The sequence below is a fragment of the Tauraco erythrolophus genome, chromosome 9 (genome assembly GCF_009769465.1).
Source record: "Tauraco erythrolophus isolate bTauEry1 chromosome 9, bTauEry1.pri, whole genome shotgun sequence".
Taxonomy (NCBI): Eukaryota; Metazoa; Chordata; class Aves; order Musophagiformes; family Musophagidae; genus Tauraco; species Tauraco erythrolophus.
In genome coordinates, this window is record NC_141473.1 from 36621929 (window position 1) to 36643693 (window position 21765).

Genomic DNA, 21765 nt, shown 5'->3' on the forward strand with positions numbered 1-21765 from the left:
ATCAGTTCTTTTTTTTTCCTCAGCTGCTAGGCCCACTCTTAATCAGTCCTGAACACACAGAGTATTCATTTTATTCTCTTCTGTAGCAGGTTATCTTCTATTCCAAAGGTACAGGATATAATTCATGAAGTTCATACTGACTTGCAAAGGAGAGAGATGCGTGGCGCTCTCACAGCTGTGTATTGGTTAAGTTGACAGTAGTCCATGCAAAGCTTACTGCTGGTAAATTCTTTCCCAGCAATAGGGCTAAGTATAAGTAATGGAAATTACCGCACAGGATTTCAAGAGGAACATTATTTCTTAAAAAGAAAGACTAAGCAAAATAAACAAGGGAAAGAAAAAAAAAATATATCAAGATATCTCCTGGAACACTTCAAATAATTTTTTTTAATTTTAGCTGGAAGTGTTAAAACATGATGAATTGTTATACAACCCTGTCGATTCTACTATTCTTTGGACTCTTCTAAAAGGTAGAATTCTTTGTGTCTCTCCTGATCTCAAAACTATTCAGAAAGGACATAAAATTCCAACTACAGATACTCAGAAAAAAAAAAAAACACACAAAGAAAAGACACACACTCCCCCATCTTGCTATTCTTTGCATAGAAAACATCTGCGGAATAAGTCTACCCATACCACGAAGGTAAGACAATTTTTAAAAGTTTTTCCATTATCTCAAAGTGAATTATACAGTAATAGTAATACTGCTGTGTCTTCTTAATGTTCATTCTGAATACAATTCACATGAATTGTGTGCTGGTGTAGCAAACAAAGCCAGGCCTCAAAGTAAGAGGCAAGCAATTTAGTTTTAAAACATTTAATTTACCGAAATTGCTCTTGTCCAATTAGAATAGATTCTGACCTTAGCTATATCGGTGTAAGTTTGTAACACTATTAACTTCCTGAAACTACTTCACATTTAAACCAGTCAGCTCAAAATATAGAAACTAAGTTTTGAAGTCCATAAAATAAACTGGAAGGCAGACAATCTAATATGGTAATTGTCAAAAAAGTCTCCACAGACCACGTGGGTTATATACATCTATTGATACCGATTGTAACACAGACATTGGACAACACAAAGTATTAATGAAAAGCAGGCAAGACAGTATAAAAGAAGTCCCCTGCAAAGCGGATCATTTAGGCAGCTGGGACAATAAGAAGCTGATCACATACAGAATTAATATGATGACGCAATTTGCATTGATTACAGCTCAGATGTGGAGCATAAAGTGGACAAGACAAGACACGTAGAAACACGGCTTCTGCGCCTCATTTGGTATGTGTCCTGGACGTGCACAAGAGGCTCAGAGGAGCCCGGCAAAGCAGCCCAGAGGCAAACCACTGCCAATCATCCGGTGCGCTGTATGCCCAGAGAAGCAAGCTGCCTCTCACTGCAACAAGATCACCACAATTTTGAATCTGTAAGGAAACAGTACTTCAGTTACCCGTTTCCTGAACTAAGCAGGAGCCTGCAGCCACCACAGGTGTCTCTTCAGCTACAGAAACTGCCTAGGAACTCCATGCGGTATCCCAGACTGCAAACTCACACTGGCTGCCCAGGAACTTCCCGGTGAACTTGGACTACGATCAGAAGCAAGCAACCCAGACAACTTTCACAAAAGATAGTGGAGTGATTTGCAATTCTTTGTGGTCCTATAAAATATTAGGGCATGCTGAAACAGTTTAAATGTGTTGATTTCCAAAGTTCACAGCAAAAGGTGCCTGTTTGATATCAGCATTTTGAGGCACGTAAGTATGCGTTTAGTAACTACACGGTCAAAGAATGGAATTTCTCAGTAGCTGGCTGAATTCTACCAAAGTGATTATGTCAGTGCTGTAAAGATTTTACAACAGGCCAGTGTATCAAGAACCTTGTCTTTAGCTGGTTTCAATCCAATTTTTTAAAAATCACGCATTTGAAGTAATTAACATATTTTGGATCACGAGACATAATGTTAATGCAGCAACATGTTGATTTCTCCTATACTTGTTCATCAGAAGTTCTGGTGACCGCTTGTAATTCTAAAATCATCCCAGAGATTTCATGATTTTTTTCCATTTTGCAGTGGAGCAGAAAATGAAGCACTTTGAAAAACCTTTGTCAAGAGAAGGGACACATTACCCAGAATTACAAATATCGAACTCACTAGACAGTGTTGGTTTAAGCCTCACAAATTAAACAGAACAGGAACTTTAATCAGAATTTGGAGCAAATACTATTTTTGGATAGAAGTCAGTCTCATGCTCTTAAAAACATATATATACACACCCAAACGTAACTTTCAAGAAAAAAATTCAACTTCTGGAGTTGGTTGTCTGGAGTTATCCAGGAATGTCACAGCTAATGACTGCCATTTCAGAGAGTCTAGGCTCTGTAGCAGACTTTCCTTATTATTATTATTCCTTTCCGCGTTTTAATACACAGACTCATTATTTCACCTTTACCCTCCGCTAAATCACACAATCTACTTTAGAGTGCTGTATTTGACCCATCCATAGTTATTCCTCCACATCAGATGCTCTTTTTTTGTCTTACTTGCAAGTGTGAGGAATTCAAATTATTTAGGCCAGAAAAGTTATAATGGAAATAAGGGCAAGTAGTCACTTGGTCAAACCACTCTCTAATCCTAGATTCTCAACATATGCACCTCAGTCTAGTTAATGTCGCTACATCTTCAGCAGCTCAGAGAATACCTTTTTCTTTAAAAACCCAAATCATTATAATAGAAAGCCTGATCTTACAGTCTCTGCTCAAGAAAATCCAGTATCACTTTAAAGTTAGCAATACGTTTGCCTTCGGAAAGACTGAATGAATAAGGTTCACAGACTTAATCAAATTAATTCTAAATCACTTTGCTTCTCTTTTGAGCACTGAACATTTCTTCTTTTGAGTCTTTGCACCACGCTAAATTTGCACTGTATTTTCTTGATATAAACCAAAGAGAAGCCCAATACTGTCCTGTGTGTTAGTGGTTCTCCCATAGTTTCTCATCCGATCAGTTTTCCATCACTAAAATTATATTCTGCTATACAAGATCCTGTTTTACTCATCACACTGTCTAATCCACAACATGCTCAGTGGCGTTGCGGGCAGTTACAACAGCCACATCCTGAACCATTGGCGGGTACAAATTGAGCTGCAGTGAAAAGGTTCAGTGCAGGCTTCCCATGGGGTCCCAGCCTCCTTTAGGCACATCCACCTGCTCTGGTGTGGGGTCCTCCATGGGCTGCAGGTGGATCTCTGCTCTACTGTGGACCCCATGGAGTGCAGGGCAACAGCCTGCCTCACTATGGTCTTCACCACAGGCTGCAGGGGAATCTCTGCTCTGGTGCCTGGAGCGCCTCCTCCTGCTCCTTCACTGACCTCGGTGTCTACAGGGTTGTTTCTCTCACATATTCTCACCCCTCTCTCTTGCTGCAGTTTCTGTTGAGCAGCAACTTCTCCTCCTTCTGAAATATGTTATCCCCGAGGCGCTACCACGAACACTGATGGGCTCACGTTTGGCCAGCAGTGGGTCCATCTTGGAGCTGGCTGGCATTGGCTCTATTGGACAGAGAGGAAGCTTCTAGCAGGTTCTCACAGAAGCCATCCCTGTAGCCTCCCTGCTACCAAAACCTTGCCACTCAAACCTAATACAGATGCCAACGTCACCAATCACGCAACTCTACTTCCAGGCCTCCCACGCTAATGTTTCTTGTCTATTTTACCTAATTTTGACACTCAGATTTCTACAAGTAAAAACTCTGTCTATGAGAAGATCAGCAAAACCCTCCTCCTGCTCCTCTTGCAGCTGCACAGTGAGCACATCAGATATCCAAAGCATGAGCCATGCACACAAAAATAACAGAAGCTGTCAAATGTTGTTTTTTTAAAGAAATTCCCCACCATGTCTAATTTTTTTTCTTTGTCATTTGATTTCTCCTTCCGTCAAATGGAAAAGCCACGGCTTTTTCTCAGAGGTCTGGTTTCCATGCACAGATGGAAAAATTGCACATATGGATACACGAACTGCTTGCAGCTTGAAATCATGCAAGACTAGCACTACAGACAACTCCAACTGAAGAGCTGAGTTGTGAAACTATGGTGCATACAGTGGCAAAGTTGATTGGAGATACAGGAGTCTTCCACTCCACCATAACAATACATAATAAAATAATACAAAATAAAAAAATTGTAAGTAGAGAAATATCAGGACTTTCGGGTGGGCAGGGGAAAAGAAACCCATTAAGCAAACTATATAGACACACAGGACGGACAGAAGCAACAGCTAAATGACTGAACTAGCAACAAATGTCAAGTGGCTGAAAACAGGATTGTCATAACTTGACACTCTCTTAGCTACAGAGACTGATTTGTTGTTTGCTTTTTTTAAATGAATGCATAAATCAATTATTTTAATTACAGAGCAACATGATAGATAGTTGTTCTTATGTCAAGGGGAGATAATAAGCTGGAATACGGGAAACACAACCTATACTCTCATTTTATAATTTATATTTTGTGACTAAATATTAAAGAAGGAAAGAAGGCATTTTCAGAACAGTCTGTGGGAATCGAATGCCTACATATCCGTAAAATTACTCTGAAGTGAAGTGCTAGGCTTCTTTGAAAATTCCTAAACAAGAACTCTTAACACATTCAACTCTGCATAAGAATAGACAGTGGCAGAGTGGTAAATACAAAAGTAAACAAAATCACCCATTTAGTAATCCAGGATGGCAATTTAAAAGACATAATTCTGCCTTTACCTTCAAATATACAACCAAAGGTACTGTCATTCCTAAGTCTAGAAAAAGAAATTACGAATTCTCATTCAAATTCATGGAACAGCACAAGCTTTAAAAATTTCCATAATAATTCCTGCCCTTTGATTTGCATCTCAGTTACTGCACATCTTTTAGAATGAATGGATTATGGATACAAAGGCTACAAGCAATGATTAATGTGCCGCACCTCTTAACTAAGCCATCCCAGTAGTTAATAGTCAAAAACATTCATTTGCTTTCTGGTTTGAACTTTTCTGACTTCCATCCGTTGGATCTTGTCATACTTCTGTGTTCTAGAATAAAGGTTCAGTTAAGTACCTCTATTTATGATATTTCCAAGCCATAACCTTTTCCAGATAAGCTACAATGACTGAGCTCCTTACTTTTCCATCATAATGCTTGTTTTCTTGACAACAAATAATTCACCTCTACCCTGAACTGCCTCCAATTTTCAACATCTTTTTTAAAGTGTTTGTCACACAATAAATCTGCCAGTTGATAGGTGATAATCTCTTTTGAAACCTGGCTCCAGTTCCTGGAGTAGAGCACTTTGGTGAACAAATCTCATGCTTAACACAACGCCATCTTAAAAAGCAAAGTGAACAATCAAAGGTAGAGAATAAAAGTGCACTTATTCCATTTTAACAAAGAGAAATATCGTTTGACTGTAGAAACAAGTCTTCATTCCAAAATTAAGAATTTTGAAATGCAAATTTGAGCTGTATGATCAAGACGACAACTGCAGTACTGATAACGATGGACTGCTCTAAAGTGAAACAGGTTAAGGGCTCTTCTCCATCTCCTGGAAGCATTACTTCCCGTAAGCAAAGTAAATTACTGTGTGCCCCATAAAAGTCTCTGACACAGCCTCTAACTCCTTCAGTTATAATGCAACTTCTTAAAACTTTTCTAAATACAACGATCATCAGGAAGCAATCCTAAAAAGATTTTAAATTGAAATAATCAAAACGGTTTCACATAGATTCAGTCTTTTAGTACACAATTACCTTGAGAGCATACGGTCAAAATCAAATAAATAAACTTTAAATGGACATAACTTTACAACAGGATACTGCTTTTGTGTGTGTTCACATACTATAGTTCTGTGGTCAACTCTTACATTACCACATTGTTGGAGACTTCTAGGCAAAAACTGTCTTTGAATCACAGCCAGCACTGCTACAGGGGTCCTAAAGGCACTGTTAGCACTAAGAACAGTAGCACTAATAACTTTTCAGTTTGACAGGTGCTAAATACCACTGAATTTTATCACAATCTCATTTTTATTGCAGTCATTGCCCAACACTCCTGAAATGACCTTACAGTAAGATCATTATAATGAATGGCCTTAAACCAGTACTGTTCCAGCTGCACAATACATGGACAACTTCCCTTCAATAGGAACAAGGTTCCATATAAGAAAAAAGCAAGTGTGCATCTACTACAGCAACATAAGAAAAGCGTTGAGATCTATCACTAACTCCCCTCTTATCCCACAGTGCTTGAACATTTTGTCCTATCTCATTTCCCCTGTAAATATTCATATTGCAGATGTGTCAATACTTAGGTTGATACAAAACAATGATCAATGTAAAGCTTACTTAACTCTTACTGGAAGCATTCCAATAAGTCACAGAGCAAGAGAATAGTTCTACTACTCATTGTGGCATGGATCTACTCTTTTTTAATCAAATTCCAGATACGACAGTCAGTATCAAGGAAATTAAAAGCTTGTTTTAATTCAAAGGAATTGCCAGACTGTCTCCAGGACAAGAAAGAAAAACTACACTTCTTGGAGACAGGTATCTCCTGGAAGACTTCAAAATAGCACACTGGCTATAAACTGATATTCTCAACTTAACCAACTTCTCTATCGGATGCAACCTAACCCTAGAAGCATGCAGAAAGATTAGGTCACCACAAGTTAGATAGATGAAGAGACATCCATCTGGATGGGGGACAGAGAGTGCTAAGTGAGCAACTGAGTAACAAAATAATGATTCCACTGAATTCAATTTTAAGTCAGTTTAACACACTGAAGCACCTCTATGCAGAGTCACACAAATGCCAGAATGGGAAGAACGAACAGCGCAGGAACACAAAGCCCATGCCAGGCCTATGGCTGAGACTGCAGTAGCCAGCACTCAGCCTGGCCGACCAAGCGACCACAACCTGAGTCTGAGCAGATTCTGTGCATTTCTTCACCTGTATCATTTATCAATATTTGCAAAGGGTCAGCCTGCATTCCACTGCTGAATGTTTTGTTTATCTTCATCTGGCCTGAGTTAAACATACTTCCAATTAACTTGGCTAATAAGACATATCTCTCGTAAAAGTATGGCAGGTCTGTAGAGATGGAGGTGTGTGTTCCACCAATCAACAGTAAGAAGGAAAGCTTTGACATGCAGCCATATATTTGGGAGCAGACTTCAATATGGTGGGAGTTCATCACAGACAGCAAAAGTACAGAAAAATTAACTAGACCTGGCATACAGATGTGATTCAGTACTTCATATTGTGTTTGGGACACGGAAGAACAGTGAAGAGCACGGTTTAGGTTTGTTGACCACAATACTAGAAGTCATTCACATAGTTCAGCTTTGCAACATTAAAGTCTCCAACTCCAAGAACTTCTCATCTTCCTCCTCTGTAATCACCACAGAATTTAGCCATTCTGACCAGTTCCATGCCAGCTCATACATACACTCAGCCTACCAGTACTTAAAGGGGGCCTACAGGAAAGCTGGAGAGGGACTTTTTACAAAGGCGTGTAGTGATAGGACACGGGGCAACGGCTTTAAACTGAAAGAGGGGAGATTTAGATTAGATATAAGGAAGAAATTTTTCACTCAGAGGGTGGTGAGGCACTGGAACAGGTTGCCCAGAGAAGTTGTAGATGCCCCATCCCTGGAAGTGTTCAAGGCCAGGCTGGATGAGGCTTTGGGCAACCTGGTGTAGTGGAGGGCACCCCTGCAGGGGGGTTGGAACTAGATGATCTTTGAGGTCCCTTCCAACCCAAACCATCCTATGATTCTAGTTGCAAAATTAGAATCTGAAAGCTCTGAGAAGTTTGACCAGCATATGTTAACAATGGCGGTTTTGTATAAAGCAAGCCAGAACTGAATTCTTGACCTCGCTGCCCATTTTAAAGAGACATTTCTGTGGGCAATCTGCTGGCTATCTGAAAACTCAAGATATTCTACCCCACTCTGAAAATTGCCAGTTAAAAAAAGACTTAATATAAACCATCATCTCAAACACGTTTCCTCTTGTATACTTCTACCACTCAGAATTTTGGTCTATATTTATAAATCAGAGTCAATGTGGGTCACTTTAAACATCCTTTAAAAAGCAGTCTTAACTTTCTATCTGTCCTGGAAACTTCAACATTGAAGAATTACATTGCTATATTGCACTTTATGTCCCATGTCTAAAAAACAAGGACAGAAGCAGACAACCATATTTCATTCAAAAGCAATATTCATTACTTTGACTACATAAAACACTTCCTATACCATGAATGGATTCATATTCATCTTGTATACAATTGTTTGTCTCCAAATCAATGAATATACCCTTAATCTTATAAGAGAGCATGTCAGTTTTTACCAATTAAACGCGTGCACTTCACAAACGCAGATACAAATGTCACAGAACTCACAACAACTTCAGTCCCAATCCAAGACTGATTTTTGCCCAGTAATCAAACCAAATCTTAATCTTTTCAGAGAGAGATCACTTTCTTTCCAAAACAGGACACAATTCAAAGCATCTTCTATAGTAAATAGATACAGCAGCTTTTCAAATCCCTCACTGCAGATCCTCCAAGCAAGTCCTACTGAGATTTTCATCTCAACATGAAAACCAGGTAAAATACTATTCAAGAAAACTATAAAACTACTGATCAGGCATACAATGCAAATTAACTAAGACACAGAAAACATCTGTAGTCTCATTTGTTTTCACTTTGGGAGTTGTTTTGTTTCGTTGTGTTTTTTTTCAATAGTTTCACACTTGACTTTGCCTTTTTTTTTTCTTAATTGCATTGTACAACATTTTAGAAAGATTTGATCACAGAACAGAAGATAGAACAGCCTATCTTCTGTTCTGTGATTGAAAGCAGGAAGTGATTTTACACCTAATACACCTTTAGTACCTCCAAATGCAAAAGCTTCTGCCAACACAGTTAAATATACAGCAGAAACAGCATCGGGAGACATACGCATGCCTGATGTTAAAAAAGGATGTTGAGATTCTCCAAACAGCTTCAAAGCAAAAAGTACTGAGATGGGAAGGGTAACAAAGATCTGAAAACAGGAGAAAAGATGCCCTGCTCAAGGTGAAATGAAGTATGTTATTGAAGCATATTCAGAGCCTGCTAGAGAACCAGACACATATTATTGAAATAATACGGAATTTTGAAAAGGCGAGTGTGAGAATTCAGACTAGAGACAGCTAGTCCAAATAAAAGTGTGATGGTAGCCTGAGAAGTAATTGTAGAATTTACACTTGCCTGGCTCAGAAACACCCTCCAATCCCTTGTAGATGTGACATGTATTATGTTTGACATAATTATGAGATCAGATATCACAAATCCACTCTAGTTGCCAGTTAAAATATTGTCTTTTGGTTGCTGGCAGCCCCATGTCAGAGGGCACAATGAACTATGCTCCAGCGCTACCAGAATAACAGCTCCTACCACACTGAAATTCACTCAAGCCAATTGCTTCCTGACCTCCCTATCTCAAGAATCAAATATTCATGTGTTCAGATACCATCTGTCCCTGAGCCCTTTCCTAATTCTTAACTATCTAATCAATTACCCGATATAAACAACTGTGATCTGCCCCCAAGCAAATGAAGTGTTTGACAACACTGACACCAAGCGACAGAATTCAGAAAAATATAAACCAAAACAAACCCATGTAGAAATGTTAGAGCATTTCATCAGTATGCTCTGAAAGAGGCAAAATATTATTTTACCAAGAACACAAAAAAGTGCAGATCTATTGAGGCTGACATTTTCACAGAAGCCATGCATAAGTGACAGAAAGTATGTCTAACATTAAACAGATGTTAATTCCATTTAACCTTCATCTTGCAAGTACAAATCAAAGATCACTTACACTTCCAAGTTTTATGCAATCTAGCCTTGTAAGTTCATTTCTAAAGAAGAAATAATCAGTGGTTTGTACACATAGTCAATATTTGATTCCATTAACTTATGTGGATTTAGTTCCTTTTTCAAGTCAAAAAATCCAAACAGTACTTTTATGCCCTTTAATTAAAGAAAAAAAAAGCGTTAGTTAATGCAAGGTTTAATAGTGTGCTAAGTCTCACTTGCTTTAGCTATCTTTCTCTCTTTTGAGAGATCAAAAACCATGCAGTCCAACACCATACGCGTTAAACAGAACTGCCACCCTTCCTACCGGCCTACATGATGGCATTACACAAAGCATAAAACCTACTGATAGAACAATAACTGTATTAAACCCATCAGTTTTACCACCCACCATGTTTATGCCCAGTATTCTGGATCTTCCTACCGAGCTTTGATGTTCTTACCTGCTGACGTTTGTATGCCAAATAATCAAGATTTTCCAGATCTTTTTGAAATTTTTGGTAGGTTTTCTGTAGGTCAGATTTACTGGATACATTTCTTAAAGATTCAAATGTTCTTTGAAACTGTGATGGTGAAAAAACAAAACAAAACAAATAACCATCATTCACACAGTTGCTGTATTTTTCACTGTATTAGGATTTTTTTCTACTAAATACTAATGTTATGGAGCTGTGTCACCTCTTGAGCATACCACTTTCTAGACATCTCTACAATTTTGTTTTGAAATCAATTCTAGAATTCAAAGCATAGTACATGTGTCCTGTTTAATTAAATTAAATCCTCTAATTTCATAGGCCAGATTTGCATAAGACAAAACACTAGCAATCAACACAAATCTCTAAAGGTTAGTTCTTTTTCTATGCCATGTTATGGGATGGAATATATTCATATAGCTTTTTTTTTCCAATTAATAAATGCATATGCAACTCTATACAGGCCACGAACTCCTCATTCTATCAAGCATAACAGTGGATCTTAGATATATTTGATAAGGGTACTCCTTATCAAGTTAATTTACTTAAGAGTAATTTGGAAGACCAGATACTCACCTTGAGCAATGTGCTCACATTCCATAAGAAAGCTGTGACAACATTAATTATACTGCATTACAGATCTTACCTTTAAATTTAAAATTTCTTTCATGTATACACCATTATTAAAAATAGTACTGGTATTTTTCAAAGAGGGGAACAATACCAACCCAGCTGTAGAGAACTAACAGAAAGGCTAAGATCTGTGTGAAAGGAGAATGGGAGCTGCAGCTCCCTTGCTACCTTCAGGGAATCATGAACCTTCTCCTCTGACTTTGTTTCCCATTTGTAAATATTCTTCACTTCACAAGCATGTGGCAGCTGTAAGTAATTTTGAAATATTTTGTTTTCACAGCGATTACCACCAGAATCAAATCTACACTGATATAATGAGGAACAGCTACGTCTTCTAAATCCATCCAAAATATTGACTTAGCTTACACAGTTACAGGCCCTGTAGATGAAGTACCTACTGTAAGCTTGCATGTGGTACTAACGTCCAGGGAATGAGGCAAAAGACCAAAAGAAATGGACCACTTACCAGTCAGTTCTGAAAAACCAAGCATTTCAGTCGTAACTACAGCACACATTTCTCTATACTCTTGCTAGAACTAGTAACTGAATTGGAAAAATGAACCATAGGAATAGAAGAGAAAAAAGCTCCACTCATCTTCAGTCCCTCTTTAAAAAGCTGACAACAGAATCAACAGCTAGTGCTGACCATGGATGTAGACTGCTGCACAGTGTGACTCCTTCTGTGGGCATTTGACCAAGATCAAGCCCAAGCTGTATATGCTGTTAACAGCCACTAGGTAATTCCTCTTTGGGGATAACAAGCAGCTGCCATGGATTTCAGCTGATGATTTACAACAGGCAGAGATATCCTGGCATCTCCAGGCAAGTTAGCACTTCTCGTTTGCCATGTTGCAGCCTTTATTTCAGTCTCACTGCTCTCATAATCAAGAAACAAGTTAAGGCAGTGTTCATATCTATTTGTAATATATCTTACTATACCTTATTCAGCATCACTAGAGATTAACTGGAGGCTTTCTAGTTGCCTTTGAAATGATTGCTACCGAAAAATAAAGCTTTCTCACCCAAAGTATACCTCACTGAATTCTGTAACATGGGTGACAGAACATAAATGCCAAGACAAAACCACAAGACTCTCTTCTTTTCTGTTTGACTTCATTGTGTTTCATCTTTTGTAGGATCTGTTGCTTTCAGATTTTATCCCTGCTCCAGAGTTGCCCCGAAAGCTTTGAATCTGCAATGCTTGCTTTCACCAATTCCCACTCCAGACTACCCCCATTAGGTGGAAGCAATTTAATTACATCTGCAAGCAAGATCTCAATACAGTTTAAGTTGACCAAAAGCTATCCATAGTGCTCTCTCTTTGTAAGTGAGCTCCTAATATACCTGTACCAAGTTCATCATACATTCTCAGCTCCAAATCATGACACACTTCTCCAGAAATTACCCCAAAACTGCTGCACCCTGTTATGGCATTGAGTAATACAGGGAAAAGGTCTCTAAGGACTCTCAAACTCACTAAGTGGACATAAGGTACAATCTTTTTTTTGGGCATCTTTTTTTTTTTTTTATAATCAACATGTTAGACTTCAATAAGTAGTACAGTTGTAGAATCATCATCATGCTCTTAAGGATGTACTTAATCCCATAGCTTCAACTCTTCCTTTGGCAGGAACTCTACTAGCAAGCTCATGCACTTCCTTATGTCCTGAAGCAACCATTAATAATGCATTTGGCTCTCTGGAAAGAGATATAAGAACCAGCATGTGAGGATGAGTAAATACAAATCAAACATGTAACTGTAAGAGTAATATACTTCAATAAAATAGATGGGTAATGGCCAGGACATCCACTTAGAAGAAGTCTGTCTTTAGATGCCAGAGAAAAAGTACCTTTTTAAAATTTAACTCAAAAGTAAATAAAACACAAACAAGCAATTTTAAGAAAACATACATATGCTTTTTTTCACTGCCATCAAAAGGAAATTAGAAAAATCTGCCTTGGATATTCAAAGGTTATCAGAACATGTTTTAAACTTCAAAGCACATCTGGATCTTTCTGTATCATTCTGCTATCCGTGTGATCCACCATTTCTGGATGAATGCCAAGAAAACGTCTCTCACCAACACTTTTACTGTCTAGAGGTGAAAAGAAGTAGTAGTACTCTAGAACTTATTTTTTTCTCTCTCACTGATAAACAAATGTAAATAATCATAAGAGATCCACAGAAGCTCTTTTTTGCCTATCACTTTTTCAAAGTACTTCGAACATAGCTTCTGGAAGTTGAGAAGTCACATTCCTTTTCTACTTTTGCTCTCTGTGACACTACTGGGTAACTACCTGGACTGATTTTTCCTCTGAGGAAAGCTGGACCACAAGTAGAGAAGAAATACCAGAGAAAGAATATATTAAATAAAGAATAATTGCTGAAATTGAAATATTGAAATAAGAAATATTTCAACAATTCTGAAGAGCTGCTTCTGTTTGTCAAGTTACTTCATAGCACAGATACTGCAGAGTCAACTTTATAACTTTTTCGAAACACAAGAACATTATGTTACATTCATGAACATTACATTATTCCTTTCACAATAAAAAAAGTAAAATCAACAACCATAAAACTAGAGCCCAGCACCCTGGCACTAAAACACACAAGGTGCACAACACACCAGACACTATGTCCTGAACATGCACTGTCCAGACATTGCTGAATGAAGGTTGTGTGCTTATCCAGCTGGAAAACAGCACACAATGAATGCTTTACTAAGGCCTTACTATGCCTAAACTAAGCAGAATAACTCTCGTAGTCCCATTTCAGGTATCTTGAAGCAACAAATACCATGAAAACTCTGAAAGCGTTGAAGATCCACAATGTGGATGGACCAGAAGAGTGTTATTAATATGGCCTCTTCATAAGTATGATGCTTCTGGTTAGTATGGTAAAGTCCTGCAACCTCCTCTCAGACAACGATTATGGCTCTAATTAGTAAGTACAACTCTAAGCATCAGAACTAAATTTCCTATACTCTCACAGCTTATTCATTGTAAGGTCAAAGAAGAGAAGTGACCTCTGACTGAAGTTTGTCCTGCAGTAAAGCTATTTATAAAGGCTGAGAATCCTCTGATGTCTTTGTAAGTTCCTGATACAGCCCTTTCGTTTTTTTCTCCACTATCCATCTACTATTTTCAGGAATATTGGAACTTCTGCTCTTCTGCCATATGTAATGGAAATGAGGCAATGAGTTCAAAGAGAAGAGGCTAAGGCATAAACAGAGTGGTTGCACGAAGTTTAAACAGGAAATCACACTAATATTTTGATACTACTTAAGTTAACATTTACTATGTTTTATCTTTATTCAAATTAATTTATTCAATTTAATAAAGAGTCTTAAAAGTCTCTTCATGTTGTAGCTTAGCTCTGCATCTTTCTGTAAAAGATTAAGGTCATTGTTCACTGTTGCTACCATGTTTAGCTGTTGCAAGCAAACTGATTCATAATATGAGTTATTTGTGGAATAAGTAATGATATTGAAAGCAGTTGCTATCTGATTATTAAAGGCTAGTTTAATTCTTACATTTCAATAACATAACTGCAGCTGTACTTCACAGCATCCTTTATGGAATCCAAGGAAATAGCTTCTGCATTAGACAAGGTGGAGTTTGTTTGGTCTGAGGTTTTGATTCAAGTCAATATCTAATTTGGATCTAGAAGCATCCTAGTCTAGGACTTCATATAGGCCACATTCTTGAAGAGCACAAGAATACCTTAGGTGGACCAAATTCTCTCCGAGTTTAATGGGATTCCCTTGACAAGCCTTGGAACCTCAATATGGGCAATGAAAATTAATAGCCTGTCAGCTGAACAGGAGGCCAGGCCACAAAAATATGAGATCACAAATATGCAGGGCAAGTATTTTATTGCTTACATTTCAGAGATGCGGGAGGAGAAATCATTAAATACGGAGCACAAAGTCTTACTCCTGGTAATAATCTTACAATCTCCATATAAGTAGAAAGAGGTATGGGAGGCAGCAGGTACTGCTTCTTCAGTTTGTGAATGATGCTCTGTGACAAACCACATACCTTTAATGTCATTTCCCAGGAGTCTAGCTAAGTCATAAGGGTGATGTAATCAAATGTCCTGCTGCACATCCTTTACTTGGTGTCCTCCTGTGTACTTGGTTCAGATTTAGGGCCAGTGCTGCAAAAAGCCAGTCTGTTATTCAAGAATAAGGAGAAATGGCTCTTTTCTGGTTGGTCTAGAGCTACAGAAGTGAAAGAGTCTGTCTTTCAGAATATTGATATCATCATCTTCCACTGTGTGGGGCTGCAATATAGCACTGAACTATTTTATCCATTTGTGAAACATTTCTCTTTGTTTTCATATGGATTAGCAGAAATTAAATTAAGAACAAGAAGCAAATTTTATTTCCACTCAGAAATAAGGAAGTCATTCATTAAAAAAATATTTTCCTGTTTTAATAACATACTGCTGCTTTAAAAGACTAAATTGTACTAAATGTACTCTTTTAAATCACCAGGAGATATGGTTGAAAAAGAACAAACATTCAAAATCTCTCAAATTCCAATTACTGAACATACATACTTATGAGAAAATAGTTGCTCTCCCAATATTTAGCTGTAATGGACTAGGCAACATGCTTCCTTGGAGAGGTTTATGGAGAGTAGGTCATACAGCTTTTTCCATTCAGAAAATATCAAATGATTTTGCTTTCATTTTAAAAAGATCTGAAGACATGGATTTTCATGATAAAGCAGATACAGTTTGCTTTGCATTTATTTCCTCATTTTGCAAGAGCGAGTTATAAAATAAATTTCTCTAGATCAGAATCATCTGTACACTCTTGAGATACAAATAATTGTTGATCAGAAAAGCCACTCTACATTACACTGACTTCATTACTATACTTCCAGTAAAAAGAAACTGATTTTCCAGGGTTATTTTACTAACCCAGAATTTGCCTTCCAAGATTAGCGCTCAAAAAAGGAAATTTCAGACCATTACTTCCATATTATTCTCTTATAAGCACTGTACTTCAGTGTTAAGTAAGTGTTGCTGTAAAAGCAAAACACAGTAATAACCACTCAGAAGGAAACAATTTAGCAATGCTCTTTTTTTCTTGATAGAGTCTACTGCAATGGACTCCTAGTCACTGATTGGAACACGCAGGCATTTACATAGTCCAAATAATAATTTAAAATAGGTGTCTGCTTTTCTAATATCACACCTTCCAACTTTCCCAAAATATTTTTCAAACTTCACCATCAGACATAATACAGATTTCTCAAACTCAGCTGTACTTCTGGCAACTCCATGCTTTCCGTGTTAACATATGTTACAAACCTTTGTATCATACACCTCCCTAAGCTTTATGCTCACAACTTACTTCATTTGGAAAATACTTACAACTTTACAATTATTTATTTTTATGAAAAATTAGCATATAAGCATCTTTCATACTATGTATGTTAAACCAAACCAGAAAAATTCCCATCTTACTTAAAGAAAAGCTTATCCACTCAAAACAAGTCCTACTTCTTTCACTCTCCCTCCTCTTATACCTGGGTTGGGCATTCAGCTTGTATAAAGCTCAGGACCAAGCGAGTTCAGATAAATTCGCTTTCATCACTATTTTTTCCTCGTTGTTGTAAATGACAGGTTGCTGCTTATATTCCTTCTCATCATCTCAGGGACACAAAAAGACACCACTGCTGTCTAAGGCAGCTTTTCCCAGCTTCAGGAATCTTTTCTTTTACTCTTTCTTAATTCGTAATAAAAAAGTCTATATCCTCCCTTCCCAGATCTGTCTATCCACCCCTACATGCGTAGTCTTCAAGAGATACCAAAACTTGCTCCCTCCTAGGCAGGAGTTTCAAGAGGGCAACCTATTCCCTCCTGTTGGTTATTTTTCCTCCCCCTTCCCTAGAGTGCAGTAGAAGGGCATGGTTTTCCTTTGCTCTTGTGACTCACAGCTCTATTAAAAAGGCAGTGCCTGAGCAGTAGAGCAGAAGGCTATGTATTTATCTGCCCTGCCACCAGGGTGAGGATCTGCTCCTACAGTACTCTAAATCACACAGACACTCCGGAAGAAAAGGAAATCAACCTCTCTCAAATCTACCAAGCATGCTTTGCTCATGGAGACCTTTCTAGGATACTAGGTAGGACAGGAAGCAGCGAAAGACAGCAGACAGGGTGCCTTCAGCAGAAGCAAAACTAGGAAATTCCTGAAAAGTAGCAATTCCTGAGGGAGTAGACCCACACCTAAGCCTTAGATGCAACAGCAAATAAGTTTTCAATACACGTAAAGACAACGCTGAAGAGTCTATTGCAAACACAAATCTGCTGAGAGGTACTGAACTAGAAATAAGACTGAAGGGAAGGCTCTAGACAAAGAAGCAAGGATTGAATTTGTTTTCAAACCTTTTCATTTAAGTGGGTTTTTAAGCCAGCAATTGTGGTGTTTCTTGGAAATATGGCTGCTATAATCCATTTAGTTTTCTCATGCTCTGGTGAAAAAGGTTCAGGAGCCTTCAGGCTTGCTCATTTCCAAGAAATTCTGGAACAGTAGTACCTGAAGCTGGCCAATTAGGATCCCTTCAAAGCCATATTTCTGACTGGCAGGAAAAGGACAATGCTCTTCTTCAGTGATTCCCATGCTAGGATCAAAACTAGATATTATATAAACAGAACTGCAGTGACTGGGGAGCCCACTCCTTAGCAACAGTTTGTTAGAACAGAATCATTAAGAATATGGCTCTTCCACGGGAAGCCTGCGGGGTTGTAAAGCCACGAGTGATGAGGAAGTTACAAAGCAGGAATCAAGAGGCCACTATACCAAGAACAGAAGTGGATCCATGTTCCGGTTGCACTCAAAAAGATGTTCACTTTGAAAAGCCAAACTCTCAAAAGTCATTCTCTAGGAGCTGCTTTTCCTCTGCCATTTACTGCACACTACAGACTGCCACGGAATTTGCAGAGTGCAACAATAAACACTGTAGCCCTGATTACAAACAGCTGTGTCCCATACGGCATATACTGACCTCAGACTGGTAGCAAGAACCCATTTCTGCTAGTTGATGAGGAAAGAAATATGAGTATGAACCAAAGAAGCAGCCAAATCCTCTCCCAAAGACTCCTGTCATCTTCTTAACACCCTTTATTTTCAGAGATTACTTTTGCCATGAGAGTGACTCATGCCCACCAAAGGGAAGGTGGGAAGATTCCCATCATTTTCAGTTTCACAACCTGGCCCTGTACCCCAGGGTAGCCTACATTCTTTTTCGTCCTTTTTCCATTTTTTTTAACGTTTTACTGCATGATACTACAAATACCAACAGTCAGAAGGCAATGCAGGGAGCAAGTCAAATTCTAGTTCAAGTAGAGTTGTGCCAGTCAAACCCAATACCTAAATCTGAAGCCTAGGTAAGCCTGAAACGACCTATCTCTCTTCTTTCATGTAACCACACTGTTTTATTCCTGCTTAAAACATTTTTAATGCCTAAGTATACCCTGCAGGGAATGGGGGAACAAGCATCCACAGGGCCCAAGTTCACAAGTTGCTTCTTATCTGTAGCCATTCTCTTTTTTTTCCCCTGGCAAGAGTTTTAAATAACTCCAAGCAATCATTTTATAAAGATCATGCTGTCTGAGGCATCCATGAAAAATATGAAGACTTAAACAGTAAATCTAAAAGCATGACAAGAAGGGAAAAAAGGCAGATAAAACATGTTGGCTCAGCGTGATCTGAAATAGATTAGAGAAAGACAGACTGCCAATGTGCTTTGAAAGAAATTCTCACAACTTGCTACTTTCTTGCCGTTCTCTGATCAATAAATTCAAGCAATTCCATTAGTCTGTTAATTCACTTAAATAATATCGAGCATTACTAACCATAATGAATGAGGCTGGTAATGCAGCTCTGAATCAAAGAGTGCAATATGTGAGATAGCCCTTTGTCTGACTACAGTTTTCACAACTTGATTTTATGATTAGAGACTTCAAACTAAAATAAGTACGGAAACTCAGATACAGACAGCTATTTATTTAAACTCTTCCCTGTTTAAAAAGTTTTCAGTTGTTTAAAGAAGCAAAGCCTTTCTTATCAGTGCGACGTACTTTATTTTCTCAGTCAACTCCAAAACGTGCTTACTGTTTGCACAGCACCATCATGCTCTCATAAGGCTGTGAATTCCACAAATGGCTATAAGTGCACTATGCCAGAATATGATCAGTCACGGAGAATTTCTACTGGCTTCTGATACACATTATTTGATACACACTTTGCTGGCTGAAGATTCTATAGAATCCATAAAGCAACCAAAATTCTCTCCACTTTGTGAGTGAAATTTCAAAAAACCTAATCATGCTCACAAAGGTATGGTTTTGGACATTTGGAGTGAAATTCCTGACAGGCTTATCAAATTCTTCCAAACAGACTGATCTGTTATTTCTAGTTTAAAAGTTGCATTTCAATATTTTTGCGACAAAAATATTCATTATTTTCAGCTTTATACTCTGTTTTATATAGAGATTTTATTACTTAGAAGTCACAATCAGCCTGAAGCCTAAGTAAAATGTACAGAAGACAATACACTTATGGACCACATAAACTGGAAGGAGATAGCTGAGGTTCATCTTTTTTCCTCAATATGCTTAGAATGACAGATGTGACAGGTAACACTAGACAAGGCTTTATAGGACAGCTAGTCACATTGTCATTGTTTCCTTTCTATTTTTATTCACAGATTACAGAGGAAATTAAAGTTTAATGATCCAGACTGCATTCTGTCAGTACGGTTTCAAATGTTTTGAATGTCAGTGTTGGAATTAACCAGCTTTACTGAGTGAGCAAGACTAAAAACTTTCAGCACTCTTTGATCAATGTTTTTGAAAAATATTAGATACATAAATAGATAATTCCCCATTAAATGCTTCTGTATTGAATAAGATTTCATTAATACTCCACAGAGCACTTTGATGATGTAGAACCACTTTATTTCACTTTATACATACAAACAAAAGAAATTCCTTGGTTAGAATTTTCATTTAATTTATTCTACTACTGCTTTTCTTTTTTTTCATTTTTAAAATTAATTTTGGCTCAGTCCTTTAAATTTCCTCATTTTATTCTATGCTATGACAATTATAGAGCTCAGAGTTTTGCAATAAAAGGCAATGAAATTTCTCATCTTTTAAACAACTAATAACAGCTGTAACATCCGTGTCTTTGCAAAGAAGAGGATAAAATGGAAGAAATATTAGAATTTTAGAACAAGTTCAAAGAAAAACTGCTAATGACTTTTAAAGAGAGTTGATTTTCAAGTCATATGAACTTGCAAACATCAAGAATATTAAAGCTGATACAGCAAAGACAAGGTCTACTTTCCACATTGCAGCCACTGTGTGAATACAATGTCTTTTTGTTGGAGCAAATCCACATTGAAGAAAAATTGAATTCCTAAGGGAGTTTTAAAGTGTAATAATTAAAGCTAAGGACTTTGAAAAGAGCAAAGTTGAGACTCATTAAAATATTTAATTGCATTTAAATCTGTCTCAGTTGTGAGCAAAAGTTGTTATAATTTGAAGGTTGTTCAGCAGCATATGTTGAAATTACTCTAAGTTGATTTCCTAATCAGATGTCAACATAAAAAGACAACATTATAGCTAATACCACTGTTGGCAAGTTCAACAGTCAGGGCAGAGACTAAATAAATCTGGAAAACGTACCATCTTCCTCCAAAGACTAGGGTGAGTCTTTTTACGTATGCATTCTGAAGAGTGTTATGGAACACTAATTTATTCTAAGAGTAAACTGAAGAACTCAGTTCGCATTCCTATTAAGAAAAATGAATTTAAGTATGGAAGAAGAAAATAATTTAATTTCACTCTTTGCAGTGTTGCAGTTTTTCCTGAATGATTCCTTGCATTCTTTTATGATTTTCAGTTATTGTTTGTTCTCATTTTCCAATTGAAATCATGAAGTGAATTACACGGTTGTTTAGAAATACTGAAACTCTAGGAAAGAAAACTACGCAATTTTAGTTCTGTCATGTAAAGCATATTGAAAACGTTTTAAAGAGCGCATCTAGGATTATGAAAATACTGATGTAAAAATGTAATAGGCTACAACGAAAAATATCATAATTTAAGACAACTTTCCACAAATAATACAAATGACATACGCCGCTCCTCTTACAGCTGACAAATTTCATACACATGTAACATAGAAGCTCTGCAAGTCAGTGTTCATTTAACCTATACTGCATCTCCAACAACTGTTAATGCTAGATGTTTCAAACACAGCATTGAAACCCACACAACACTGTTTTATTATGAAATACTGTTCCTGCTCTGATTAGGAGCTAAATCTTTGTTCCCCTGTCCTCACCAAACCGAACTTGCCTCAAAATGGTCCCCTTTAAGTCAGTGGGTCCTCTTGCGGCATAGGGTATTATTAGAGGTGGCACTGATTATTCACCTCCGCCCTGAAACATTAACAAGTCAACAAAACTTCGAATTTTTATCAGTCTGTCACACATTACTGAAGATGTTAGGGAAAAAAGGAAACAAAAATAGAACAACTCCTTGCTCTTCCCAGCAAAGACACACACTGGATTTAATGGAGTAAGCAGTCAGAGAAGAAACTCAGAAAACACATTTCTGTGGTCAGACGCATGATCCTGGCAAGATTAAAATCCCACTGTTCAAAAGAGGAAGGAAGCCTGCTCACATGGGACACTATGGCTGACATTAAAAGGAATTTGAGTTTGTGTAGACAGGGAAGTATT

At 37.6% G+C, this 21765-nt stretch overlaps 1 protein-coding gene across 4 annotated transcripts in view; it reads right to left on the reverse strand.

Moving 5' to 3' along the window:
• The window catches only part of CTNNA3 (catenin alpha 3), a 520316-nt gene that overhangs the window by 474062 nt on the left and 24489 nt on the right, over positions 1-21765 (reverse strand). For all 4 annotated transcript variants that reach the window (XM_086616261.1, XM_086616260.1, XM_086616263.1 and 1 more), the window contains one exon: positions 10336-10455. In XM_086616261.1, the coding sequence (XP_086472387.1) occupies positions 10336-10455 (120 nt within the window). The remainder of the gene's footprint in view (positions 1-10335; positions 10456-21765) is intronic.